The 25,145-nt window shown below is 43.2% G+C and overlaps 2 protein-coding genes across 5 annotated transcripts in view; one reads left to right on the plus strand and one right to left on the minus strand.

Annotated features, from left to right (window-relative positions):
• Positions 1 to 8: 8 nt before the first annotated feature.
• slka (STE20-like kinase a) lies at positions 9 to 17,567 on the minus strand. 4 transcript variants are annotated; one of them, XM_079168476.1, is made up of 20 exons: positions 16,987 to 17,567; positions 14,632 to 14,796; positions 12,825 to 12,873; positions 12,171 to 12,320; positions 11,317 to 11,389; positions 10,765 to 10,959; positions 10,444 to 10,525; positions 10,143 to 10,274; positions 8,798 to 10,012; positions 8,580 to 8,710; positions 7,951 to 8,074; positions 7,453 to 7,632; positions 5,767 to 5,859; positions 4,566 to 4,637; positions 3,391 to 3,520; positions 2,642 to 2,766; positions 2,328 to 2,522; positions 1,921 to 2,046; positions 1,594 to 1,707; positions 9 to 1,433 (listed from the first exon to the last, which is right to left on the minus strand). In XM_079168476.1, the coding sequence occupies exons 1-20, from the start codon at positions 17,134 to 17,136 to the stop codon at positions 1,287 to 1,289; spliced, it is 3,648 nt and encodes a 1,215-aa protein (XP_079024602.1). In that variant the 5' UTR covers positions 17,137 to 17,567; the 3' UTR covers positions 9 to 1,286. The 4 variants fall into 4 exon arrangements, with proteins under 4 accessions (XP_079024602.1, XP_079024604.1, XP_079024603.1 ...); XM_079168478.1 differs by lacking the exon at positions 5,767 to 5,859; XM_079168477.1 differs by lacking the exon at positions 4,566 to 4,637.
• Positions 17,568 to 19,406: 1,839 nt separating this feature from the next.
• LOC306702849 (SH3 and PX domain-containing protein 2A-like) overlaps positions 19,407 to 25,145 on the plus strand; it is a 47,854-nt gene continuing 42,115 nt past the window's right edge. Inside the window, exon 1 of the mRNA XM_079168565.1 lies at positions 19,407 to 19,448. The gene's annotated coding sequence lies outside the window, so the exon portion shown is untranslated. The remainder of the gene's footprint in view (positions 19,449 to 25,145) is intronic.

Raw genomic sequence — 25,145 nt, forward strand, 5'->3', positions numbered from 1 at the left:
AAAGGCCAAACGGTCAATATTTTATTTACAACTAAAGAAAAGTCAATTTATAAAGACACTTTAAATACATTTGATCCAACATCGCAAGAATGTTCAATGTGGTAGAATGACAACTTATCGAAATGCTGTAACTTAAGCAAAAATAAAAAATATATTTGAAATCTACGGGGCATTTGGTGTAATTCACAAGACAATCTCCAAACAACCCCAATAAAAACCCAGCATTCATGACAAAACACTCGTCAATGTCAGCATACAGAAACTATAACATGCAGCGATGATATGCAGCGACAAAATAAACGAATCGGGTGTCTTAAAATCTCTTTTTGTGAACCATTAATACTTTTGCTCCCAAAAATACAGCGAAGGACGTCGTCTCACACATTGAAGCGCTTTACCTTTCACACAACACTGGTCTCCAGAGCGAGAGGCTCGCAGACAAGAGCAACCACAGCATCGATAGTTCAGGAATACAGGTTTAGAAAACTAGATCATAAAATACTAAAGGGCATATTTGAAAAAGAGTAAAATTATAAGTAAAAGTTAAAAAAAGAAAAGAAAAGACAATTCTGTCAATTTGGAGTTGCTTGTGTGAGACAAAGGTGACTCACTGTCAAAATACATCGACAGCTTTACTACTGCATATGCATTCTTTAGCTCATGTGTGCAAATAAACAGCTTTACATTCCTTTTAGTTTTCATATATTATGTATTCCATCATTCTCCAGGAAGTAACAGGTCAGCTCTGTGTCTAACTATGTGGGAATAAGCATTGAAATCAAGTTGTAAGAACCCTCATGGCAAGCACAGTATCTGATTAAACAGCATATGTAGGTACACACGTAACAATTCACTCAGCGCATCATTTACAACACGGTACGTTCCTTTAAATTTGAACTCACAGCCTTATGATCCCAACGCGTTGCTGTTTCTGACTCAGCCATAACTCAGAACTACTCACCGTACAGACCGTATTTACTGTGAACATACGAGGCACTGGAGTTCATTCAATACAATAATCTGATTGGCCTTTGCCACCAACTGCAGGCTTTTAAAATTTGAACATGCTCAGAAAAGTGCATATTATTATCATTGGACATTTCTCAAATAGCGGAGAAAGACTTGATTTACGTGAGGGAACGGTGTGTAGGCACGTCATGCTCACGAACGAGGGAATCAAAGCGGTGAAGACATTTTTATCGGTAACGGTCGAGAGAAGTCATGTCGCTCCACCAGGCAGAGTCTGTCCGGGAGTCCGCTTTGTAGCACAGACGGACGGACGGGGGCTATAAACCAGAGTTGTGCAGGTTTGGGATGGGGTAGAATTTGGAGACTCGACTCTGGGTGCTGGGGTTAAGGCATTCGGATTCGCCGCTCATCTTGAAGAAGACCTCCTGCTCCTGGAGCTTCCGCGTGAACTCCTCCTCCAGCGCCTGCGGGGGGCAGCAGATACAAACAAAACTGAGTCGACCACTGAGACGATTATATCACAAACAAACCAGACAATCGGAGACATTCTTACTCCCGACTGTAGATGGAGTCAGTAAGAGACAGACAGTCTTACGTCAAAGAGTACATGGATGTTAAATATACCTTCTTCCTGGGTCTTAGCTTCTCTCTCCACTCCTTTATCTCTTGGCTGTGCTCCTCGTCCAGCTCCTTCAGCTTTTGGGTCTCATGTTCGATCAGAAGGTGGCATTTCTCATTCTGAAAGAAAATGTGGGTCAACGCATGTCGCTTCAGGATAAATGTGCTGAGATCAAAACTCATTTCCTCTTATTTGACTTCTTTCCTCACACTTTTTTCTCTAATTATCCTTTTATAGATCTAGGTATTAAAGAGTGTGCTCATAGATGACAATGCAAGCTCCATGCTGTGTGTGTGTGTGTGTGTGTGTGTGTGTGTGTGTTGTGCGCTCACCTGTAGCTGCTGCAGCTCCCTGATGTTTGACTCACACTGCAGCTGCAGATCCCTCATCTGGTTCTCGTGTTTCTGGTGTTGATGGAGCCTCTCGTTCTTCTGCCTCTTGTCTTCCTGAGACGCAAACTGGACCACGCAGGCACAAAGAACACGACTGTAACAGCACCTCCAAACCAAATAAAGCTACTCATTGATTTGTCTTTTTCACAGAAAAGTTGTGTTTTGAAAGGTTATCTGCTCGTGCTGCAGGCACATAGAGCTATTGAAAGGACAAGTGAGGGACTCGGCCATAGAGCGGTCCATTTCAAACATGTACTACACTGATTGCAAGGCCAAAAAACATACATTTTGGTAACACCCTATTTTTGTAAAATAACAGCAGCAGCGTGAGTCCACAGTGTCGTCACCTGCTTTATCCGCTCTCTCTCCTGCTCGGGCGTCACGGCTGCGGTGGCGGTGATGCGGATGCTCTTCTTGAACATGGCCATGCGGGTTTTGGCCTCGCTGCGCTGAATCTTGGGCAGACGAACCCTCTCCTGAGTCTGTTTGTTCTTCATCTCCTCAACCAACCGCTGGTTGTAGCGGTGCATCTGCTCCATCTCCTATAAAAACACACACACACGCGCACACACACAGACACACACACGCACGCCGCTTTGAGTTCAGAAGCACTATTTAAAATACGACTTTACTCTGAGTGGACTTCTGTCCCAGCTCTTACTTTCTCATGCCTCTTCAGCAGCTGGTGTCTCTGCATGAAGTACTGGTCCTTCAGCTGCTGCTTCAGCTGCTGGTGCTTCTCCTGCAGGTGGCGCTCCTCCAACTCCCACATGGCCGCCTCCCGAGCTACAAAACACACACACACACACACACACACACACACACACACACACACACACACACACAAACACACGTGAGCATGCAAAAACATCCCATGAGGCCACGTACGTGTGAGGTACATGTTAGCTGGTGACGATTGGAGCGATGAAACCAAGACGGACGGGAAACACGGTCACTAAGTTGGACGAGCTGCAACACGTCTGCATGTCACAGTCGGTATTTAAACACTTCTATTCGGTCTGTCTGTTACGTTACTTGAAACCTACACAGGATGTTTGAGCTCAGCTGGTCACCTGAGAGTTAATCTGTCACATCATTTGTCAAATTTAATAGAAATGCACCGATTAAAACCAAAAGTCCGCTGACGTGGTGCCTTCAGATGTGTTGAGAGGAAATCAGAACCAGAAGCGTCGCCGTGTTTCTCTCACCAGCACATGAACGACAACCGCATGCTTTAAACGAAACCATTTCTCCAGCTTTACTACGCAACGATAAGAACTCGGGACAAAAATGAGGACAGTGTGATATTCCCTATGAATAGCTGCGTCGCTCGGGGAAGCAAAACAACGATGGTATGCTTCAAAAAGGTCTTTAGAAGTCATGTAAATATGCGCCGATTTTGTCTCCTACCTCTCATCAGCTGCTGCTTGTGGTTCAAGCAGTCTTTCTCAATAGTGGTGATCTCCAGTTTATGCTGCTGGATGATTTTCTTCAGAGCTCCGTCCAGCTCTTGCTGCTGCTTCTGTAGGAACTCTTGCTCCTGAGAGAGAGAAGAGGAGCCGTGAGAGGAGGCCAAGATGAGCGTACAGAGGGACAGCAAAGAGCACCAAAGAGAAGAGCACAACACAAAAACTGTGTCTGGAGTATCAAAACGGCCTGAAACTAAATGACATCCACTTAAAAGTTCAGAACAACACGGAAGCACTAAGATGTCACATCATCAACTGGGTCAGTAGAGGAGACACTCAGAGGTCATGGATGGCAACGATCCACAATGGAGGTGAAGAGAGAGAGAAAAGTTAACGGTTCGGTAAAGACACAGATTCACTGTTTGATGTGAGACAACATCGACATTGACGTCCACAGCTCAGCCTACGTTATGCATGACTCATTACATCAGCAGCCAGAATGATCTATTCATTACATTTGCTTTACGCATAATACAAAATAAAAGATTTGGTCTATCTAGCGTTTGTTATATACTGTTATTCACTATCATGAGGTGTAATTCATTAAAAGAACCTACAATAGATATTATTATGCTGCTGACTCCAAATACGGACGGTTCAAATTTGATATTGTAACCAAATAACGCACAAAACCAGTGACTTCTCCATCCATCTTGTAACTGAGGCCGTCGGTCTCTATTTGGACCTCGGCTGACGGAGACAAACATCCAGACAGGAAGAGGATCAGCGACTACACCGCCGCTGGGAGAGAGCACCGTTTACTCCACGTAACGGTGTAATACAATACAAATCCCACATAAAGTACACGGACTGGATGTTGAACATTTGTGAATACTGAGCAGGAGAGAGAGAGAGAGAGAGAGAGAGAGAGAGAGAGAGAGAGAGAGAGAGAGAGAGAGAGAGAGAGAGAGAGAGAGAGAGAGAGAGAGAGAGAGAACCACCGCACAAACACAGGGATGGGAACACTAAGAAACAAAACACACCGCCCATGCTTACATGTGTCGTTCTTAAAACGGAACCATCACAGACTATAACCTGTCACTACATCTAAGTATGGGCCAGAGATGGATAGAAACAGGGCGTAGAGGAAGGGTGTGTGGGGGGAAGGGAACTTACATCCTGCATCTGAGCGTTGAAGAGTGCGCATGAGGACAACTGAAAAGACTGAATCATAACCTGGGCCACTGCCTGTGGAGGAGAGCACACAGCGCACTCATCCTGATCAGGGACAGATATTAGGCTGAGGATCTCACACACACACACACACACACACACATGTACCAGCGAACACACACACACACACACACACACACACACACACACACGCTGATTCTGAAGTTAGGTAAGAGATTTTTCCCCGTTGGGAGTTTCGGTGAGTTTAAGGCGCACAGCACAGTTCTGGCTAAATGTTAGGAGGGAGTTAATTAAGAAGTTATTAATACTCTACTCATGCTTGAAAAGCGGCACTTGAGCTTCATCCAACTTGCAAAAAAATAAAATAAAATGAAATAATAAAAAGCAGTTTTGTTACTGTCCATGCGACTGGCTCATGGAGTGTCTATGTGTTCCCTTTCAAAGGAAAAGAAGGCCTTTGTCCACATGACTCGTGTTTGATTCATGAAAGATGGAAAAGGGCTTTCAGTACAGACGTCTATCGCTCGCTTGTTAATTAATTCACTACATGTTAAACACTCAGCGGTACTCTGTGGTGAATAGCAAACTGAGAGTGGACACTTATGAATCATTATCATCATTTTTGTAGCACCACTGATAACCGTAATTTCTACATAAGTGATCTCAGGAGAAAAGGTGAAGGACGGACATTTTTGGTTCTGTTGTGGGGATTCATTTAAAGGATCAAGTCTATCAGAGTATACGTTTATTAGGGCTGCAACTAACAATTACTTTCATTATAGATTATTCATTTGGACGATAAATATCAGAAATTAAAAGCCTAAATGTGTGTTTTGTGTGACCAACAATTCATTCCCTAAGATATTCATTTGACTATCAAAGTGGACTAAAGAAACATAAAATGACAACATGGAAGAATCTTTGTCACTTTAAACACGCAACAATTGAGTGAATCCAAAGTAGTCATAAAACAGTGCTGCCCATTAATGGGACTCTTTCCCCGTAACGGCTTCTTACAGCCACATATGGACTCAAACATAGCGTATGGACAGCGTGATTCCTGTGTTCATGTGAATACTTCACAAGAATGAATCGGGTTGTAGAGAGGTCGGGAGAAGGAGAGAGAGAGAGAGAGAGAGAGAGAAACCTTTCACAGAGGAGGAGACAGCCGGTGACGGTTTACCTCTGCAGTCTTAAGGAGCGATAGATCCTCCTTTATGCGTTTCATGAGCGCTGTTCTCAAATGTTTGGGTGACTGTCCGACTTCCTGTTGGACCTACAGTGTGTGTGCAGAAACTGGTTGATGCTGTGGTATTCTGAAAATCTAACAAAGCTTGCAAACAACAGTAGAAGACATGCCCACTTTGAGAGGAGAGATACTGAACCCAGCCACCGACTGATCCAAAGTCAGCATGCGTGATTATGTTCCTCTGAACTAGCCGTTGAGTCTTTTTTTTTTGATTAGTAGCACGTCAGAACCGGAAGTTTGAACTGAGTCAAGAGTCGAAGACATGAGGTTGTCAAAAGAAGAATTGAACTGGTACACGGCAGATGTTAATCGCAAACAGCTGGCCCGGTATTACTTTGCATTCAATTAAGTCCCTCAGTCATCAAGATGATTATTTTGCCTCCAGAGATTAAATAAGAGCAACTGATGTGGAATCATCAGAGACTACTACCTCTGAATGTCATCTCTCTTAATGCGACTCTATTAGCCAATCTGGTGGCTAAACTAAACCAGCTAGCACTGTGTGGTGCACCCATCTGTGTGTGTGGGTACATTAGAGTAGCACCACCTACACTTGCTTTTGTCGAGGTTGCTTATTATTTAGCGTTATTGCAGAATAAAGGCGCACACCACTCGGTTGCAAACCTGTGTCTTCCGTTCTATTTACTGGAGTCTACTTATTTCTGTTTTTATGTACTTGTTTATACTTTAACAATCTGTGTTGCAGTGACAGTATACTGTGTATGTTAAAGATGATTCCATATCAGTTACTCGGATGCAAGGCGGTTATCATTTCCCCAAAACCAACACCACTCTTCAAGATCTTCAAAAGTCGGCCATCCCATGACCAAAGCCACCGCAACACATTCATACAAGAGACATGGTTAGTGAAATACACAATAACAGTACATCTTGAATACAGAGCACAACATTGCAAAAAAGAAGTATAAAATGTGTTCATTTTATCAATAGCTAATAATATATCTTCAGCTGAACAACCACAACAAAGTACAAAGCTGAGAAGCAACCACTTTAAGCCAACCTGCAATACTATTTTTAACGACAGTAAATTATATTTTAAGTGGCCCAGACAGCAAATTGCGAGCAGCACGACCACCAGCAGGCATCATTAATGCACAATGGCTGCCAATCGGCACTGACGCCATGAAAAGAAAGCTGCAAAATACAAAAAACTGCAAGCACACCCAGAACACCCAAAAGAAGCATTTCGAGGCAGCACGATAAGGTAAATGTTTAACCTGAGACTGAACTTTTTATTTAATAGTTCACTAAATAGTTCTCTAAAGACTCGAGTAGCTCAGTGCTGCTTAGGAGGCAACCGGAAGCCTCGGGGCAGATGAATAATGGATACAGCAACATGGAGCTAGCAGCATCGAGGAGAAGGACCGCACAGACACGTACAGTACAAAAACAGCGAAGGCACACCCCTCCCTCAGGATTAATGGGACACAGCCAAGTATGCCACCGGCTGAGTCGTTAAACACATGCACCATTAAACAGCTCGGATCTATGACATGCAAATGATTACCACCCCAAGCTCCCCCCCGGCCCCCACCTAGCTGGGAGCCGATCAGCCCACTAAAGGCCCGTCCATGCAGAAGCAGCCGTGCGCCACAGTACCTCCTTCTTCCGGTTCTTCAGCATGTTTTGGAACTTGGAGAGCTCCTTGTCTTGATCCGCTTTGATGCGCTTGGCTTCGTCTCGGAGCCGGCTGGTGTGGTCCTGTTCCAGTCGCTCGATGGTCTGCTTCTGCTTCTTCTCGAGGTTCTCCACTTCTTGGTCATATTGACGCTTCTTCGCCTGCGCGGACAGAATTCAGCAGAAAGGAGGGGGGGGGAAATTAAGTGTAAAACACATCTGTATGGCTTCATTTTAACTCGGCTTTAAGACAGTATGACAGACTCAATTTTGAATTTTTGAATTTTGTGATCATCACCAAATTTGCACACAATAGAAATGCTAAACGAGTAAATGCTACAGCAAGTGATGGAGACAGACTGGTGTCTAGCTACGTCCTTAAATCTAAATCGGACTGAGCTGAAGCAGCTTGTTACCTAGGAGTTGGCCAAATAGCAAAATAACACATCACACCACTGCGGTACGAACACAGTGACTCACAGCAGTTTCCTGTTCAAAGCGGCGGAAGATCTGCTCTCTCTGCTGCTGCAGCTTGTTGCTCAGCTGCTGCTGGGCCCTGTGCTCCTCTTTCTGCAGGAGGCGCAGCTCTCTCAGCTCCTGCCGCCTGAGGAAACAACACCGACATTGTGGTGAGGGGCCACCAGACTTACTCATCTGAAATGAGCTAATGTTATTGATATTTAGGATTTTGTTCAGAAAAAACAAATTTCCTTTTTCATTTCTTAGATGGGTTTTTATGGTTTGTTTCATTATCGCTTATCTTTTTATTGTATGCGATTTAAGATTGATTGCAATGTTAGATTTGATGGTCCTGGCCTCGTCATCTTTGAATTAGTTGTTAAATTGATACACGCTCTGAATTTCTGACAAAAGGCCATGAACCAAACATCAAACAGCATTTGTGTAAACACTCGGAGCAGCACGTCTCATGTCTTTAAAAGGCAACACAGGAGATGACAGTAACATACTCCGGCATTCATCACAGGAGATAACCCATCTGGCATTTGTAAAACTGCGTGGGAGTTGTGAAATGAACAAGAACTATTTAAGGCGGCCATGTTAAATAGGCCGTGTCACACATTTAGAGCAGCAGGAGGGTATAAACGTACCTCAGGAACCTCATCTCTTCGCTCTTGGTGTCGTTATCGGTCACTATCTTTGATGTCGTCACACTGACCTCAACGCCATCCACCATGAACTTACGAGTCTTCTTCAGAGTCTTCTTCTGACGTCTTGACTCCTACAAATAAAACAGGGCTCAAATTTAACCGAAAAAGTGTTGACAATTTAACAATTGAGGTTGTAAGTGACGCACACATTCTATTACCTGCATAGACACAGAGCCCCCTTCTTTACTCTTTGACAGGAAGCTGGAGATGGACAGATTGAGGTCAAGGCTGCTGCTATCAGCAGCAGAGCTGCTTCCAGAGTCAGAGTCCTTCTCCAAGTCTGGCTTGATCACAGCAGGGCTTCCATGCTCCATCTTGCTTTCGGAATCCGTTTCACTCTCTGGTACGGAGACGGCGTCTTGGGAAGTGCTCTCATCTGCGCGAGGAGCGTTCTCCTCATCTTCCTTCACATCTTTACATGGGACCACTTGTTCTGAGTCCTCCGAGGAGACTTTGGCTTCATCGCTGACTCCCTTTGTGGATTCAGTTGGGGCCTGTTCCTCCAGATCAACCTCCGCCTCGGTCCGACTCTCTTGTTCATCCTCTGGCTGACTCTCTTTGGCCTCTTTCTCTGACAGAACCACAGCAGAGGACTCATCCACGCCCAACTTTGTGTCAGTGTCTCCATTTATCTTTGTGTCCACTACATTTGATTCTATATTCTGCGTGTCTATATTTACATCTGTGCCATTAGCAGAGTCGTCTATTCTGTCTTCTGTCACATTATGCTGAGGTGTCTCATCTGCCTCTTTGCTTTCTTCTTCTGCCTGAGCCACTTCCCCTGGTATGGAGACTGGTTCTGGTTCTTCTGGGGCATCTTCAGCTTGCTCCTGGGAGTCTCTGGATTTTTCTGTAGCAGCATCTTTTTCTTCTTCTTCTTCTACTATCACCTCCTCAGGCTCTTTTTCTACTTCTATAACTTCATCCTCTGCTTTCTCTCCTTGTGTCTCCTTCTGTTCCTCCTCTGCTTCTTGAACATCTCTTACAAGCTCTTGGGAGTCCACTGTATCTCCAGGTCCTTCTGGCTGTGACACTGCAGGCTCAGCAGGAATCTCTTCAGCGTGACCATCTTCTGGTCTAGTAGGCTCTGTAGGACCTTGTGAGGATACGTCCTTGGTGGGCTCCACTAACCCAGAGGCCAGGTCTTCATTACTGGCGTCAGACACCTCGTTGAGTTTCTCCTCCTCGGTCTTGTCTACCTCACTTGTTCCAAGTCCTTCATCAGAGAGCTTATCACTGATCCGGTCCTCAGCAGGCTCGGCCTCCGTCTTTTCTGTCACAGACTCCAGCGTGGAGGGAGTTGGTGGGACTTTGTCATCCTCTGAGCTGGCCACACTGCCATCTGACGGCGCTCGCTTGTGCCCAGGAGCCGCCTGAGCCAACAGATAGAAAAATAACAATATGTCTTTCATGAGGATATCAACGTCTCATACGTCACTTAAAATATATTGTGTTGAGTGCTATTACGCTTGGTATATACATACACCTAATAAAGCTACAAACCAAAGGTGTGTCAGGCTCTTCCTCCTCCTCCTCCTCTTTGCTATCCTCGATCTCCTCTGTGACTTCAGCTTTGGCTTCAGCTATGAGCTCTCTGAGCGGTCTGCTATCGGTTACACTGGTGACAAAAGGATGCTACAGAAATGGACAGGAACACAAGAAATACACATCTTCATCCTTCATAAACTGTCGAGTCACATATCAGAACAAACAGAAAAACAGATGACTATTAGAGTGTGCATGCGTTCTTTGGGCTGTATAGTAGGCTGAGTAGATGTTTGCGTAATGTGAGGTAGCAGCTCACCTGTAGAAGCTGTAGCGTGCCCCACCTATTGTCCACATTCTTATCAAGCGCTCTCCGCAGAAAGTCGTTAAATTCTGGTGACCTTTGAGGAATAAATAGAACAGAATCAGTCTGTTGGCCATGGAGCAAAGTAAGTGTCCCTGGGCGCTGCTTTGCGAAATACAATTAAATACCATCCCGCCCCCCCCCCCCCCGTGGCCATTCAGTTAAGCAATAACGAACCACTAAGCTTTGACACATTTAACAGTCAACGCATCCTTATCGCCAATCCGGAAACATTCCGGTGCCACATCTCTAGTCATCACCGGCGCTCCGTCTCACCAGCGAGAGGGATGCATGAGTGTGGGCGGCTCGGCCTTGGCTATTTTCAGCAGCACTCTCATGGGATTCATCTCGTGGTTGGGTGGCTCAATCTGTGCCACCTCTATCAGGGTCACTCCCAGGGACCAGATGTCGGCCTTGTAGTCGTACGGACGGTCCTTGGACGTTTCGCACATCACCACCTCTGGGGCCATCCTGCAAAATTAGAAGACCGTGGTGTTTGCAATTAGCATGGAGCAAATTTTGGACTGCGAGTGTGTTTTTTTGATATCTTCCTGATCCCAGACGGTCAATTCTCTTCACTCTTCAAGGGGTAAAAAGACAATAACAAAGCATGTATGTCGGTCAGGGATTTGAAAGATAGGAAGCCTATTCAGTATTTAAAGCTGAGGTCATCCAACACTGTGTCTCTAAATTGCTGAATGGGGCCTTTTCCGTTTCCACATTCCATGACAGCTTTTTGTGCCGCAGCAAAGAAAAGTCAGAGCTCTGAGACACGCTCGGATGGAAAAGGGGGAAAATGCTCTCTTGTGTGCCGGCTGAATGACTCACCAATACGGAGTGCCGATGAAAGAATCTCTTCTCTGGAACGTCTTGGTATTTTTAGCAGACACCCCAAAGTCAGCTGAAAGTAGAAAGGAATTATGATTATTTTTAAACTGTATAACACTTTGTGTTAAACAGTGAATCCATAGACGATATAAAATAACATGTACGGCATTTCTAACCCCGTAAGTAGGAAGAAAAACCTCAATCTCCCATTCTCATTATCACTCTCAGCGGTTCTGTTACCTGTGAAACAGTCTCAGGCTGCCCCCCCCCCCCATCACTTACAGTACACACACATTACAGGGAAAGACAGATCTATCATTAAGTCCCTGGTGACTGCTTGATAATTATTGTTTGCCAGGCTCTGCCATGACCCTCTGCCTACAGAAGATGAATCATCAGGCAGCTATGGACATGAGCAGCAAAATGAATACGTTTACTTCTGGAATATATTATGTAACAAGCTCAATGTATCACCAACTCCAGTACATAAGCGGTATATACAAAATACAGTCATTTTGTTTTGTAACTTCTTTTTTGTACTTGACACTGCATGAATGACTCACTCCAGTGTTATCGTTTGTATACACAGGCCCGTGCACTATTATCCCAAAAGTCACATAGCTCAGCTGTTTGCCACAGCACTGATGGCAAAGGGATCCACAATGGACTTTACTAATTAGCCTTTTAAGCCTTTTAGTGTCGGTCCTGCAGGAAGATTCGGATCCAGAGTGGCCACCAAGGACATCTGAGACTGAACTCAGCAATGAATCAGCTGAGCAAGTACCTTAATGTGTGCTTAGCTGGAACACGAGTGAATAATCCCTTCACGTTTAGAGAAATATTAGGACGGTTACCCAGTTTCACTTCTCCATCCAAAGAGAGGAGGATGTTCCCGGCTTTCAAGTCTCTGTGGATGACTTTGTTCTCGTGGAGGTAAGACAAGGCCTCCAGGGTCTGGCGGCACACCACCCGGATCTGGGGCTCCGTCAGGGGCCTCTCGAGTTCTGTGGATAAACGTGCACACAATAAATTCATCAGCGATTACGGTTATGGTAAATGCAGTCTTTGTGATCCGCCTTCACGAACACAGGCTGGCGATTTTGACACCAGCCGGCATGTCTGACTGAATAAATCTGGGGGAAGGGATTTGTTCTAGTTGAGTCAGACCACAGAGCATCAACATCCAGCAGCGAAGTGAATTAACTGGAAGCCTCTTCGTAATTCACATGTAAGAGAGAGTGGCGAGGTGTTTCTACAAGCTTTAAAATAAGAAGGAGAAGCTGCAGGCATTAGAAGTGGACTAACCACTCCTTGAAACCTGAGCTACAATAATTGCACAGTTGGAATGGCCCTTGCAACTACGGAGAGGGAAGAAATCCCACAGAGGAGGTTTCTGGATGGAATAACAAAAAAAAAAAAAAGAGTTGGCATTGAGGATGGAGCAACGAAAAAGCTCCAGAACTTTATAGTGTTTTTTTTCTGTTTCCTGCAATAAATGAGGGACTTACCCAGCATGATGGCATCCACGGCACCACCAGCACAGAACTCTATCAGAATCTGAAAGGGAGAAACAAATCGGAACAATGAGTCAGGTTTACTTTAAGGCAATGGGCCCCCAATCCAACGTCTCTCATAGCTCAGAAGTTGCTTAATGGAGGAACTTGTGCTGTCCAAGGTAGGTGAACATCAGGCCCTTTATAGCAGAGCTGGGATCACCATATAGGTCATTTCATATCCAGATAACAATACATATACATGATACAGCATGTTATCTGGTAGATCAATAAATAGTCTACATGAAATAACCACATGGTTAAGCCTATTGTTGTAATTTCTTATTTTATCAAGAACTTTAGTGCAAAATGAACAACACATTTTTAAGGGAAACTATAAAGAAAAAAAGTAGAAATATTCCAGCTATGCACTGACTATGTTTACATGCATTCACACAAACAAAGAGTAATTCAATTAATAGTTTTTTACTTTTACTGAGCTTGATCAGATTTTTGAGTAGCACGTGCTTGTTATTATTAATGTATAATGACGATGTAATCACGAGATCTCCATATATGATTCAAGACAATAAATGATCATAATGAATTATTGTCGAGCCCTACTTTATAGGAAATATATTTCTATGTTATTGATTACGCTGTCAGACATTCCAAGAAGCTAATCGATCAGACGCTACACTGAGCATCCTGTGAAGACGTATCTTTTTCCATTTCAGGACAATCTTTAAGTTTCGATCGTTGCCGGGTCGAAATATCAGCAAAAGGTTCTCGTTGCGAGCTGGAGACGGGGACTGGGCGGTCAGCGCATTTCTACAAAATAAACTCTTATCCTTCAGGGTGCAAATGCTTTGTGCGAGTGTCTACATAAGACTCGTACATACTGATGAAAAATGATTTCCTCAAATCACCTAATAAGAGAACTATGGATTCAACCACTTTAGTGAACTGTGTGAAGTGCATTAGATGAACATAACACCGTTCCCTGATACTGTTACAGAGATGTAAAACTCCAGCTCCTGTTCTCAGTTGTAAAAGCAGATGTAATGTAACCGACAACCACTTCATATTTATTGGCACCAGTTAATTGACAGCTCTTGGTATCAAATGATAGAAAGAAAAAAAAAAATCAATCAAAGCTACAACCGGGCTCCGCCTTCTATTGAGGGACTCGAACAAAGAGGAGAAACCAAGTGCTTGTTCCTGTTTCGCATAACAATTCATCGCTCCATGGAAATCCCTCGTTTACATTGATTCTGATTATCTTAATCTCAGGTTAAATTGAACATCATGCATGCGAATAAATCCTCTTAACTTAACACCCCAACGTGTGCCGAGCAGAAGCAGTTACACATTCATCATGCTGCTTATAGACGGACGGGGGCCGGAGGGACAACCTGCATGCTGCTCTGAATTATTCAGGCACTTTCTCCAGCCACCAGCACCACTCCATTATCTTCCAATAGATGTGGCCGGTCCACAAGGGGCGGTCACATGACACCACCCGCCAGGACCTAATTGCTCGGGGGCCTCTTACCGCACACAGAACGAGATCTCCTGACCGCGTATTAAAAGTGCACTGCGACTCACAGTGAAATAATGTGTTTAGAGCATTTGCCTGAAAAAAGTCGCGCCGCTATCGTCCCTTAATCGAATGATATAAGAGTCCTTTGAGAAATGGCAAAACGAATAGTGGCTCGTGGTGAAGTTTGTGCGTCTCCGTGCGTGACTGGTTCACTGCCTCGGTGTCTTCTTGGCTTCAAATCAAAACCAGTTCACCGAGTCAGGCACTTTGCTTACTCACCCATAGTTTGCCTTCAAAATAGAACGCGTCCAGCAGTTTGACGATGTGATGGTGGTCGCAGGAGGCCAGAATTTCAATCTCGACCATGTAATCTTCTAATTCATCCTCCGTCTTTGTGTCGATCACCTTGGCGGCGGCGAGGGTCCCGTTCTGCTTGTTCTGAGCCTGAAAAGCAACATTGACGACAAAGGCTCGTATCAATTGAGCATGCTGTTCAATAACGTGTTTTTTTTCTGATCCTGCTGGCTGGACTACAGAACAACCAGCTGGGCTTTACATGGCCATGGAGGAACATCCATCAACGCTCACAGTTTCCTTTAAGACGTCAGCCGTTTGGAGCCAGAGCAATGAACACTTTACGGCTTGTGTAGCACCTAGAGGACCATATCTCTATAAATACCTTTCACAGAGACTTTATAATAACACGTCGTTATACATTGGAAAGGAAAAGTACTGTAGAAAACCCACAGCAACAATTTAAAGTCAAAATATTTACAATGCGACCCCATCATCTTCTAACCTACTCTAACAAAAGCTCTCTTCAATCTGTCCTTTCCCTTTGAAACGCCTGCTGAAAGGTCACAGGTGAAGCAGGAATTTAGAGATCAAAGCAAATAAATCTATGATTTAATAGATCTAACAGGGAAATGGTTAATGCTCGTCTGCATTGGGAACACATGCCCGAAAGTCTTCAATCCCGATCAGGCTGTAGCAAAGAGGCTAATAGGAAAAATGACCCCCACACACGTGAAACAAGTCGCTGAGAGGTTATTTTAAGGCCAGCTATGGATACAGACACAATCTTGGGAGAGTTGAGGAAAAAGAAGAGGGAGGGAGTACTACCACTAACTGCTGCAGAGTGTGTCACATGCTATATTTACACAGTTGTGACCTGACACACTGCCTGTCTCTTTCTCTTTGTACTGGCCAACGCCTGTCTAGCACGGGTCATCACTAATACACATGCACCATATCAACTTTGTATAAACCTGTGACGTATGATCGACTCTATGCGATCGTATGTTTTTGAGGGATAGTATACAACAAATAAAACAATCCTGCACTTTGTCTAAGTGGTCTTTTAAGACGAGCGAATAAGTTCAATGTGGATAATTGTAATAAGGACAAATCTAACGCCCTGCTCCAACTGTCCAAAACGAATGGCACGCCTCTTCACTAATTAAAAGGCAGAGTTGAACCTATGTTTACAGTTCTGGACTCCTCTCTCTCTCTCACTCTCACTCTCTAGAACCGCTGATTCACACATTGCTGGCCACATTTGTCACCCCGCCCCGAATGAGCCTGCCATCGAAAGCCTGCGAAATAGCTGGTGAAATACGTGGTCTGATGTTGAGTAACGTGACCCCGACGAGGGCAAGTCCTTCCTCCATGTGTGGGAAGTGAACAGGGGAGTCAATACATTTTGTCTACGACTTGAGTCTAAAGAAGACGTTAAGAGTCTGCTGGCTCCTCATCACTGTTAGCTAATCAGCTCATAAGACATGCAAAAACAAATATGCAGGTATATGAATAGAGCCCATGTTGTTGATCTTTTCAAAGTGTTCTCGTGCGTCAGCTGAGATTACAGGTGGTGTTTGCTGTATAATCCAACACAGAAGGAAACCACCTGTCTCTGGCACTCTGTCAAAAAAAAGATATTTCATGACATCACACTGTATTGGTGTTGCGGGTATCGTGTCCACCTCATGGTTAATGAACACTTATGTATTGATGGTAACCTGAGGTGACGAACCTCTTCACTAAATGTACATTCACACCTGTGCACCTGTCAGAGGAATAAACAAAGTACGAGCACATTTGACTTTTAAAAAGGCACGTGCTCTATGATTTCTTTTATTTTCCTGTTGATCTGCGTCCTCAACTTAGACAATGCCGTTTGACATAAGTGTGGCCATGTTTATTCTGTGGTGGTGAACCACACCTTCAACAGTTTGACTGAGGCCAAGTGCAACTCAATGACATGGCAAAGTCAAACTTACAACTTGGCAATGCAACCAGGCCCCTGCCTTAAACATCCACAATATGGGAAATACCATTTGACATACTTAAATAGGTGAGCTTTAAGCTGCCTCCACACACATCTCTTAAAAGGTCACGTTTCTGCACGTATGCATTCGCAGACGATGGTTTAAAGTACAGTAACGTTGAACAGTGTGAGCCGTCATAGCATGCATCATTGAGGGTCTAGACTAGAGGATGTGGAACCGTGCTGTCATGTTTTAATGATCTTATGACCCGCATGCAACAATATGAGACACAAGCGGAAGCGAATGTCTCAAGAAATCGGTTATAAAACCCCGGATGTAAGACATGAAGCTAACTCAACGTGTTTACCTTGTACACTTTCCCAAACGCTCCATCTCCCAGCTCCCCAATGATGTCCCATATCTCCTCCGGGTTAACGTCTCTGTGCACGTGTTCGTATTGCTTCTTCTTCCTATCGGGTCCCAACTTGAATATCTTCCGAAAATTGAAGAAAGACATATTTTTTTTTTTTTTTTGTTGGAGGATGTGATCTAACAGCGCAGAGGATGCGGTGTCTCTCTTCGGTTGTTTCTGCCACGAATATAATAAAGCGGTTCACAGCACACAGGCGTCACAATGAAGAGCAGACAATGAGCTATTGTGGCCATTCAGCTGTGTGATAATGGCAATTAAAACTTCCCCCGACGGCTGTTATTCATAATCACATCGCAGCTAACGCTGGTCGAGGAGATGAGGGATACAGAGAAGAGTTCGCTGTTACGCACAGGCTCGCATTTCCGTTATTAAAAATAATTCAACCAAATAAAAACGGCGAATATATCGACCATAACTTCACACTCGAAGCGACATTTTTTAAAAATATATAATTTAACGTTAGCGAGTCCTAAACGGAGAGTCAAAAGATCCCATACTTCGGTTGGCTGACCACGCATAAGTTAGCGGACCAGCGTCAAGCTAGCTAACGTAACGTTACTTGAATGGCTGTACGTTAAAAAATAAAACGTTCAAAATAAAACAGTTATTAACGAACAGCTGTACAAGACACTTTGAAATGAAGGACCCATTCCTGTAACAAACGGCAATGGAACATTAGCTGTCTTCATGCTATTTTGTGACTGGGGATCTTGCTAACAATGAAAGATACCCACTAAATGCTTTTACTTTGGAGGGTAGATGTAGCTATTTTCGCTTTCAGCTGGTCTGTCGGTCGTTAGCTTGACGCAGTTACGTTAGCTGTATCTGTTTCCTGGATCTCCTCTCTGCAGGACGCGCTGAGCGGCTCAGCCCCTCGGCTCTACCACGCATGCTAGTTGTGTTCCTGTCGTCATGAAGAGGAAATAGAAGTTGTTTTTTTCGGGCTAGGCCCCACATTATGTTACAAGGAGTCAGATGATGTGGATTAATTGATCAGTTCGGCCAATTCACAGTAATTAAGCAGTCATAGCCTGGGACTGTTGTGAGCTATTACAACCTACATGTTTAGAGCATGCATAACCTATGATTCAGTTTAATTGGCCTTTAATACCTTATTGTTTTTATTTTAATTATTCACTGTACACGTGGGTATGCCAGTCGCCATATCAACACACTGTCACAGGCTACCTTAAGATACTAAGGATTCTTGTTGCACATTAATGTACTGTTGGATCACAACACGTTATTGTAAAATACACTCACTAATGGTTAATTTGTGTGACTTTTTAAGATTTTAGTTCTAGTAGTAAATAACTTGACACTGACTGAACACATCACGTTATAGGGGTGAGAGCAGTATTAAGATGCTTTAAAAGTAGTAATACTAAACAATGTAAACAAGTTCTGCAATAAAATTGTACAAATGTATTTTTTAAAGTACAGAAGTGTCATAATCAAACTGTAGTATCGAGGTATTGAGGTTGAGGAACTCATAATTTGAAACGAATGATCAGAAATTTAAACATATCATAGAATGTGTCAAATCTGAACCTAAAAAAAAAATAGAAACTATAGCTGTCAAATAAATGTAGGCCTAGTGGGGTAAAAAATACAACATTTCCCTTTGTAATGTAGTGGAGTAGAAGTAGAAGAAGGCATGAAACACTCAAACAAAAATACCTTAAAACTGTACTTAAGTACAGTACTGGAGCAAATGCACATTGCTCTCCATGTTTGCAGAGTGCAAATAATTGTAATAATAATAAAAAAAACTAAATGCACCGCTTTATTAAAAAGGGTAGCTCCTTTTTTTAGTGTTGTGTAGCGCCCCCGCGTGGGGAAATTAAGTAAATGTTATTCTCCTCTTCCTCCATTCTCCTCGTGGATTTATGCCCCTGCCTTCACTTGGAAGGAGCAAATTCGTTTTCCGTATACGCAGACGGAAAAGGTGCTTTTTCATATAGGCTGTAGGCTATATATTTCCTTCTCTCCAAACTCTCAATAGTTTTCAGAGCAACAAGAAACAATTCACAAACAGTCTGACGTCTTCAAAGGGTCCCGTGCAGAGTGTCCAGCCAGCTGCAGCGGGACCGCCCCGCTGTCCAGCCCCCCTTTAGGGAGGGGAACACCGATTGAACACCCGCTTTTATCGCGTTGTCATGTTTCACGAGGAGTCCAGAAGCCCCGAGACCGTCCTGACTACATCATGCACCCAAAGTTTCTCCTTCTACCAACTTTTGTTTTTTTAATACTCAGTATCGTTTCTATGGGTGAGCCTCTTCTTTTGTAGCGTTTCTTTGGTGCAAACCCTCCATTTGGTCAAGATGCAGCTCCGAAACGTGCTTGACGTTAACGTTGTGGACGTGCAGAAGAGAAGGAACCCGTCCAAACACTATGTGAGTTGTCTCTTCCTTCTGGGTCCACGCTATCGTGTTGTTGAAGTGAGGTTAGTTATTTACTTAACAAATGTTAACATTGGGCTCCAAATTATAAAGCGCGTCTTACGCCAGCAGCTCCATGCACAAATAGCAATGTCCGCTACAGGTCCACCACTTCGGAACCGACTTTAATATCCTAACAGTTGGAATGATACGCCTTAAACTTTTGAACAAACATTCAATTTGTCCAGAGGATTAGAAATCACTTTTGTGTTCCCCTGGATTTTCACGTGGTGCCACCATGAGGATTACATTTGAATTAAATGCGGATGGATGATGGTTTTTGACGTGGTACCTGACTTCCCATCGACAGGTCAAAAGGTCCATTTGTACAATGTTTTGGTTGAGGTTGCATTGGTTGTGAGCATGTCAGACATTCTGACATTAGCCTCATAGAGCTGCTAGAGCCTGCATAGCAATGAACTTCAAATGCCAACGGGATTATTATGCACTCAATCCCCCTTTGCAGTCTGAAATATTGTCAACGTGATGCAAACTTTTTTGTAAATCGTTTTTTATTAAAAGGAAGAGAAGAGTCTTGGGGGGGAATATCAGAAAGGCACCCTTTGGTGGCTGGAGGGACTAGTTTGACTGACAGCAGCTCGTAGGCTGATGAGAGAAAAAGTAAACAGCTTACAAGCCAGCAGTGGTATTGAAGAGTTAGAGCCACAGCAGCATCCAGCCAGTGGAATGTTTGCAGGTATGCTCTTTACATGCTGTTTAATGTGCTGCAGCTGACCAGCAAATGAACTAATCTGGCCTGCAAACTGACATTAGCTGTGCACTCCCCCCCCCCCCCCCCCCCCCTGTGACTGTTTGATGCAGGACAAGATGTGTTGATGTTTGTGAAGATAGATAACCACGAGACTTTAGCAGGAAAACTAATCTAGGTTGTTGTTCAAAGACTGTGGCCCTCAGTGGTTGTTGTGTAACAGTGTGACCATCTGTCTATGATAGTGCAGTGTTGATACTGCTTTATCCAACGAAGTTATAACCTTCAGCCGAGCCAAAAAGTCTTCAGTTCCTCCAAGACATTCATATTTCTCGATAATCTGGACATTCTTTTCACTGTCAGTGAAACACACTGGATTCAGTGGAATTCAATGCAATAATAGATTTACTGTGTAATAGTGCATGTGGGCTGGTTCATGAAGCAGCACACTAAATTCAGTGTAAATAACCACATGCGCTTCAATTCCACTTCTTTTTTGTGGCGCTTGTCTCCGTTCAATACATTATCACGAGCACTTTTCCTTTAACCAGATTTGGAGTTGTTTATCAAAACACAACAGTGTCTAAACTAGTGTCAGTAAGTTTGGCCTAATAGTCAATCCCACCCATGCATTTCCCGTGCACTTTATTCTGTTAAAAACAATGCCTTTGTCTTCATCAGCCTTTTCTCAATGTTACAACTTTTTGTTGTCATCCGGGTACACCTGGCTTCCCATCCCACACCCATGCTGCAGAGACTGGGTTCTCACAAATGATCTCTGTGGGACTGAGAAGATAAAAGCTTATCACAGGATACCTAATACCGTATCATATAGTGAGGATGCATTTCAATACCGTATCATATAGTGAGGATGCATTTCAATACCGTATCATATAGTGAGGATGCATTTCAATACCGTATCATATAGTGAGGATGCATTTCAATACCGTATCATATAGTGAGGATACATTTCAATACCGTATCATATAGTGAGGATGCATTTCAATACCGTATCATATAGTGAGGATACATTTTAATACCATATCATATAGTGAGGATACATTTTAATAACTTATATCTGTGAAACTGACTAAACAAGAGCTCCTCGCAGTCTCAGAGAGAACACATTACACACATTCAATTAATACAGGCAATTATACAAGACAAATATAATCTTCAGAAAATGACACCACAGTAGTCAGAGAACTAATGGTACTCTGGCAAATGAATGAATAAATAGATGGTTCTATGGTGAAACCATGATTTCAGTTTCGGAATGGTTTCAAGGGAGAACTCAAGAGAAGTGATACAGAGCAGCTATATATGCTGTAGCAAGGAAAAAAACTTTAATTTCAGTTGGAGTTTGGATTGTGTGCTTCGGTCATGATTCAGTTTTTAGTAAAAATGTATTGCAGATCAATACCAGCTGTAATCACAACACTAACACACCATCAAGTTGACAACTGTTATGTCGATATGTCATACACAAAACATACTCTCCCACGTTCCGCGTGAAGAAAAGTGATTGAACTGTGCGTTGGACATGAAGAGGGAATAAACAAAGTAACAAAAGTTTCTTTACCACGCAAGGGTCATATTGATCTATTCTGCGGGAGGGAATGTGCCATCCGTATGGCTCCACACCCATATGGGAAGCAGGACTTAGTCCTGCTTTGGCCAGAGATATCCCAAGGTAAGCATCATCACTAGTAATAATATCAATGGACTTGGACATCTCATATATGACCAAAGCTGTGTGGACAGACATGATGACGCCCGCACCACTACAGTAGGGAGGGGAATATTCTGACTTGTACAGATCAACTGAAACAAAATACTTGCTCCATACATCTCTGATTAGAGGTGAATAGACGTCATCATCACCATTAAGTGAGAAGCGAGCATGACGACAGTTTCTATACCAACCATTCAAGGAAGAGTATCTGCTTCAGGGTGAGATTGTAGAATGAATCTTTAAAGTCCTATTGAAGGATGTCATTGTACTGACGATGCTCCAGTTCGAGGAGTTTGCTCAGTCTCTCTCCCTCCCAACCAGCATCCATAGTTCCTACGATGAAGATCCTCCGAATCTGCATACCATTTTCTGACCTCTCTTCAGCCCATGTTTTGCACAGAACCTCTCCGCGGTCGTAGTTGGAAGCTTTTAACAAAAAATGTTTACAATTTAAAAAAAACTGAAACACCTGTCAAACAAATCCTCAAAACCGCTCACACTAATTGTTGGAATGCTGAAGCAGCATTCCAACAATTAGTGTGAGAGTATGCTGAGTATCCCTGACGGGCAGTAGACAGCCGATGGAGGTTTCTGGGGTAGGTATGCCACCGTATACTCCCAACAAACTATACATGATTTTTAATAGGCTGTAATTTGATCTTTTATAGTCAAGGAGGTTCTGACAGCTAACTGAAACAGGTTGAACTTGCTGTTCGTCAATGTAAATAAAGATGCCAGAGGAAACAGTGTCAATGGTCTCCTAATAATAATGTCAATGGCAAGAATTAATTGTTGGAATGTGCAGCCATTCAGACAGCATGGACAGGTCTTGGTTAGTGACGGTGTGAGTGTTTGACTCATTCTTTGTGAGCTCAGCCATGCTGACTGATGGATCACAAATATAGTTAAGGAAGAGTTTACCATTTTTTTAAATGTCTTAATTTCAAAGCCAGTTAGTTCAGCGTAAAGACATATATATAAAGAAGGAGAATCCGAATGCTAAACTGCATGAATTGTGTTGGGTCATATATGCTAGTGTGGCTTTAGACTCCTAGTCTGGTTTGATTGGTCTGGTCCTTGTGTTTTCGTACTGACTTGAGTAATCAAATCCAATGAGCCACAAGACATTTCTCAGAGGGACTGCAAAAGTATATTAGTCCATCAGGTACAATTGGATTAATTAACCTGAGAGGTGGGATCAATTGCATCATCCATCTCCTGCTGAGGGAGACTCCCAGAGGCCACTAAACAGAGGGCACAGACTTTCCCTTGGGATGGAAGCCGGAGATGAGGGTTGACTGGGAAGTCCCCCTGAGGGAAGAAGAGGGAGGGAGAAAAAAAAAAAAAAATCTCATTATCGATGAGCTAAGCCACTGAAAATGCTTATCCGGTTTGAGAGAGGAAAGAAGCAACCCTTTGTCTTTTGTCCCCAAGTGTGACTTCCTTCCAGGGATTCACTGCACTGGAACCAGAGAGGGCATGGAAACCAATACTTGTTTACTTACATAGTCGGAGTATTCTGAGTATTTGGATTAGATTCACCTTGCATGGCAGCCTATTTATCACAATATGAATCCAATTCTGTGCATATATATACTGTATAGTTTATCATGCTGGGTGTAAAATCGCTGCGGAGAACACGACCGCCTGACCCGCACAGTTTAGCTGTCTTAATGTGTGTTTTCAGGATAATGCTAATGAATGCTAATGAATATCAAAATATTGGTAGGAGCATGTCCCTATTGTCCATATGCAAAACTATGCCTTTGGATTATCAACTAATCAATCAGTCGACAAAATCATAGGAGCTAAAAATTGCTTTGGTCGAGGACAGCGCTATTAAATGCAGACTTTAATCAGAGTAAAAATGTGCCTGTCAGCTGCTTATGACCACCAGTCGTGGTAATGTAATCCAGATGAGCCCACACATACTGTCAATATGTATCCATTTGCTTTGTACTTGCTTTGAATCTGCTGTAAAGAATGTAGTCATCTTCCATATCGTTGGTTGCAAACATCACAATCAATTCCTCACAGTGTTGCACGGGTCATGGTTCTTTTGCGGTGTATCTTGACCTCACGCACCCTCACTTTGAGCCATGCTGTTGCCTAAATTCAAGAGTGTTTGGTCATGCTGTCTGTATGTAATTAGCCAGCACACTCTTTCTGTAATGAACTGTGTGCAGACTGAAAACTGCATTTCAAACTAGTAACTGATGTCCTTGTAGATTGCCTCCATATGTTGTAAATGCTGCTTTTGTAAACACTCTGTGCCATGCGCTAAGGTGGAAATGCATTAGGTGCAGCCATCTGTTTCCGAACCTCAGGGCAGAGGTCGGAGTGCACAACTGTTTGTGGGCCCTTTGTTGTTGAGGCAAATAGAAAAGAATATATTTTGGGAAAAATTCTGGTAACAGTGTTCTGTTCTCTTAATGACCAAAGCCTGCCGAGGAAATAATATTCCCATCTCAGCTTCCGTATGAGTACACTTCTTCCCCGTCTGTGGGGTTGTAACGGTAGGAGATTTTCAAGGTACCATAACCATCTCAGAAAATATCACGGTTTCACAATCTATTGTTATTCCTTGTTATTATTATTATTATTATTATTATTATTATTATTATTATTATTATTATTATTATTATTATTATCAGTTGCAATGATCCTTAAAGGCTTGAGAAATTACAAATGGGCAAATGAGTTTGCCACCTATCTGTTGCATCATATGCGACAAGAGTGGAGCAAAGTTTTTCAATTGTACTCATTTAACGACTGGCTAGTTTGAACCAATCACCGGGAGCTCGCTAGCTTGCTAGCTCCCGGTGATTGTATATCATAAGAACAATCATGCAGAGTGTTTGCAGACCAGAAACAAAAGCCTCAAAGCTTTTTGTTATCGGCCCTGTTGAATAATTATTAAAGTCGAGAGTTAAACCTGAAATAATTTAAAACCACTGAAGTCTGAGTCGCATTCAATCAGCTGCACTCAGGAACAAGTATAATTCATTATGAATGGTTTTAATGACATAACACTTGAAATCTATTGGCCCTCTCATTGACCTCTGATGTATTTCTAATGTGTGACGGAAACAGACGTACTTAATGAGTTTATTTGACCTTTCAGGAGGGAATGCACTTTGTGTCATTAGGGGAAGGCAAGCTAAAGTGGTGCCGTGGTATCTTTGACAAAGTGGCCTTGCTCCTAATG

Source organism: Pholis gunnellus (assembly GCF_910591455.1).
Source record: "Pholis gunnellus genome assembly, chromosome: 11".
NCBI classification, from domain to species: domain Eukaryota; kingdom Metazoa; phylum Chordata; class Actinopteri; order Perciformes; family Pholidae; genus Pholis; species Pholis gunnellus.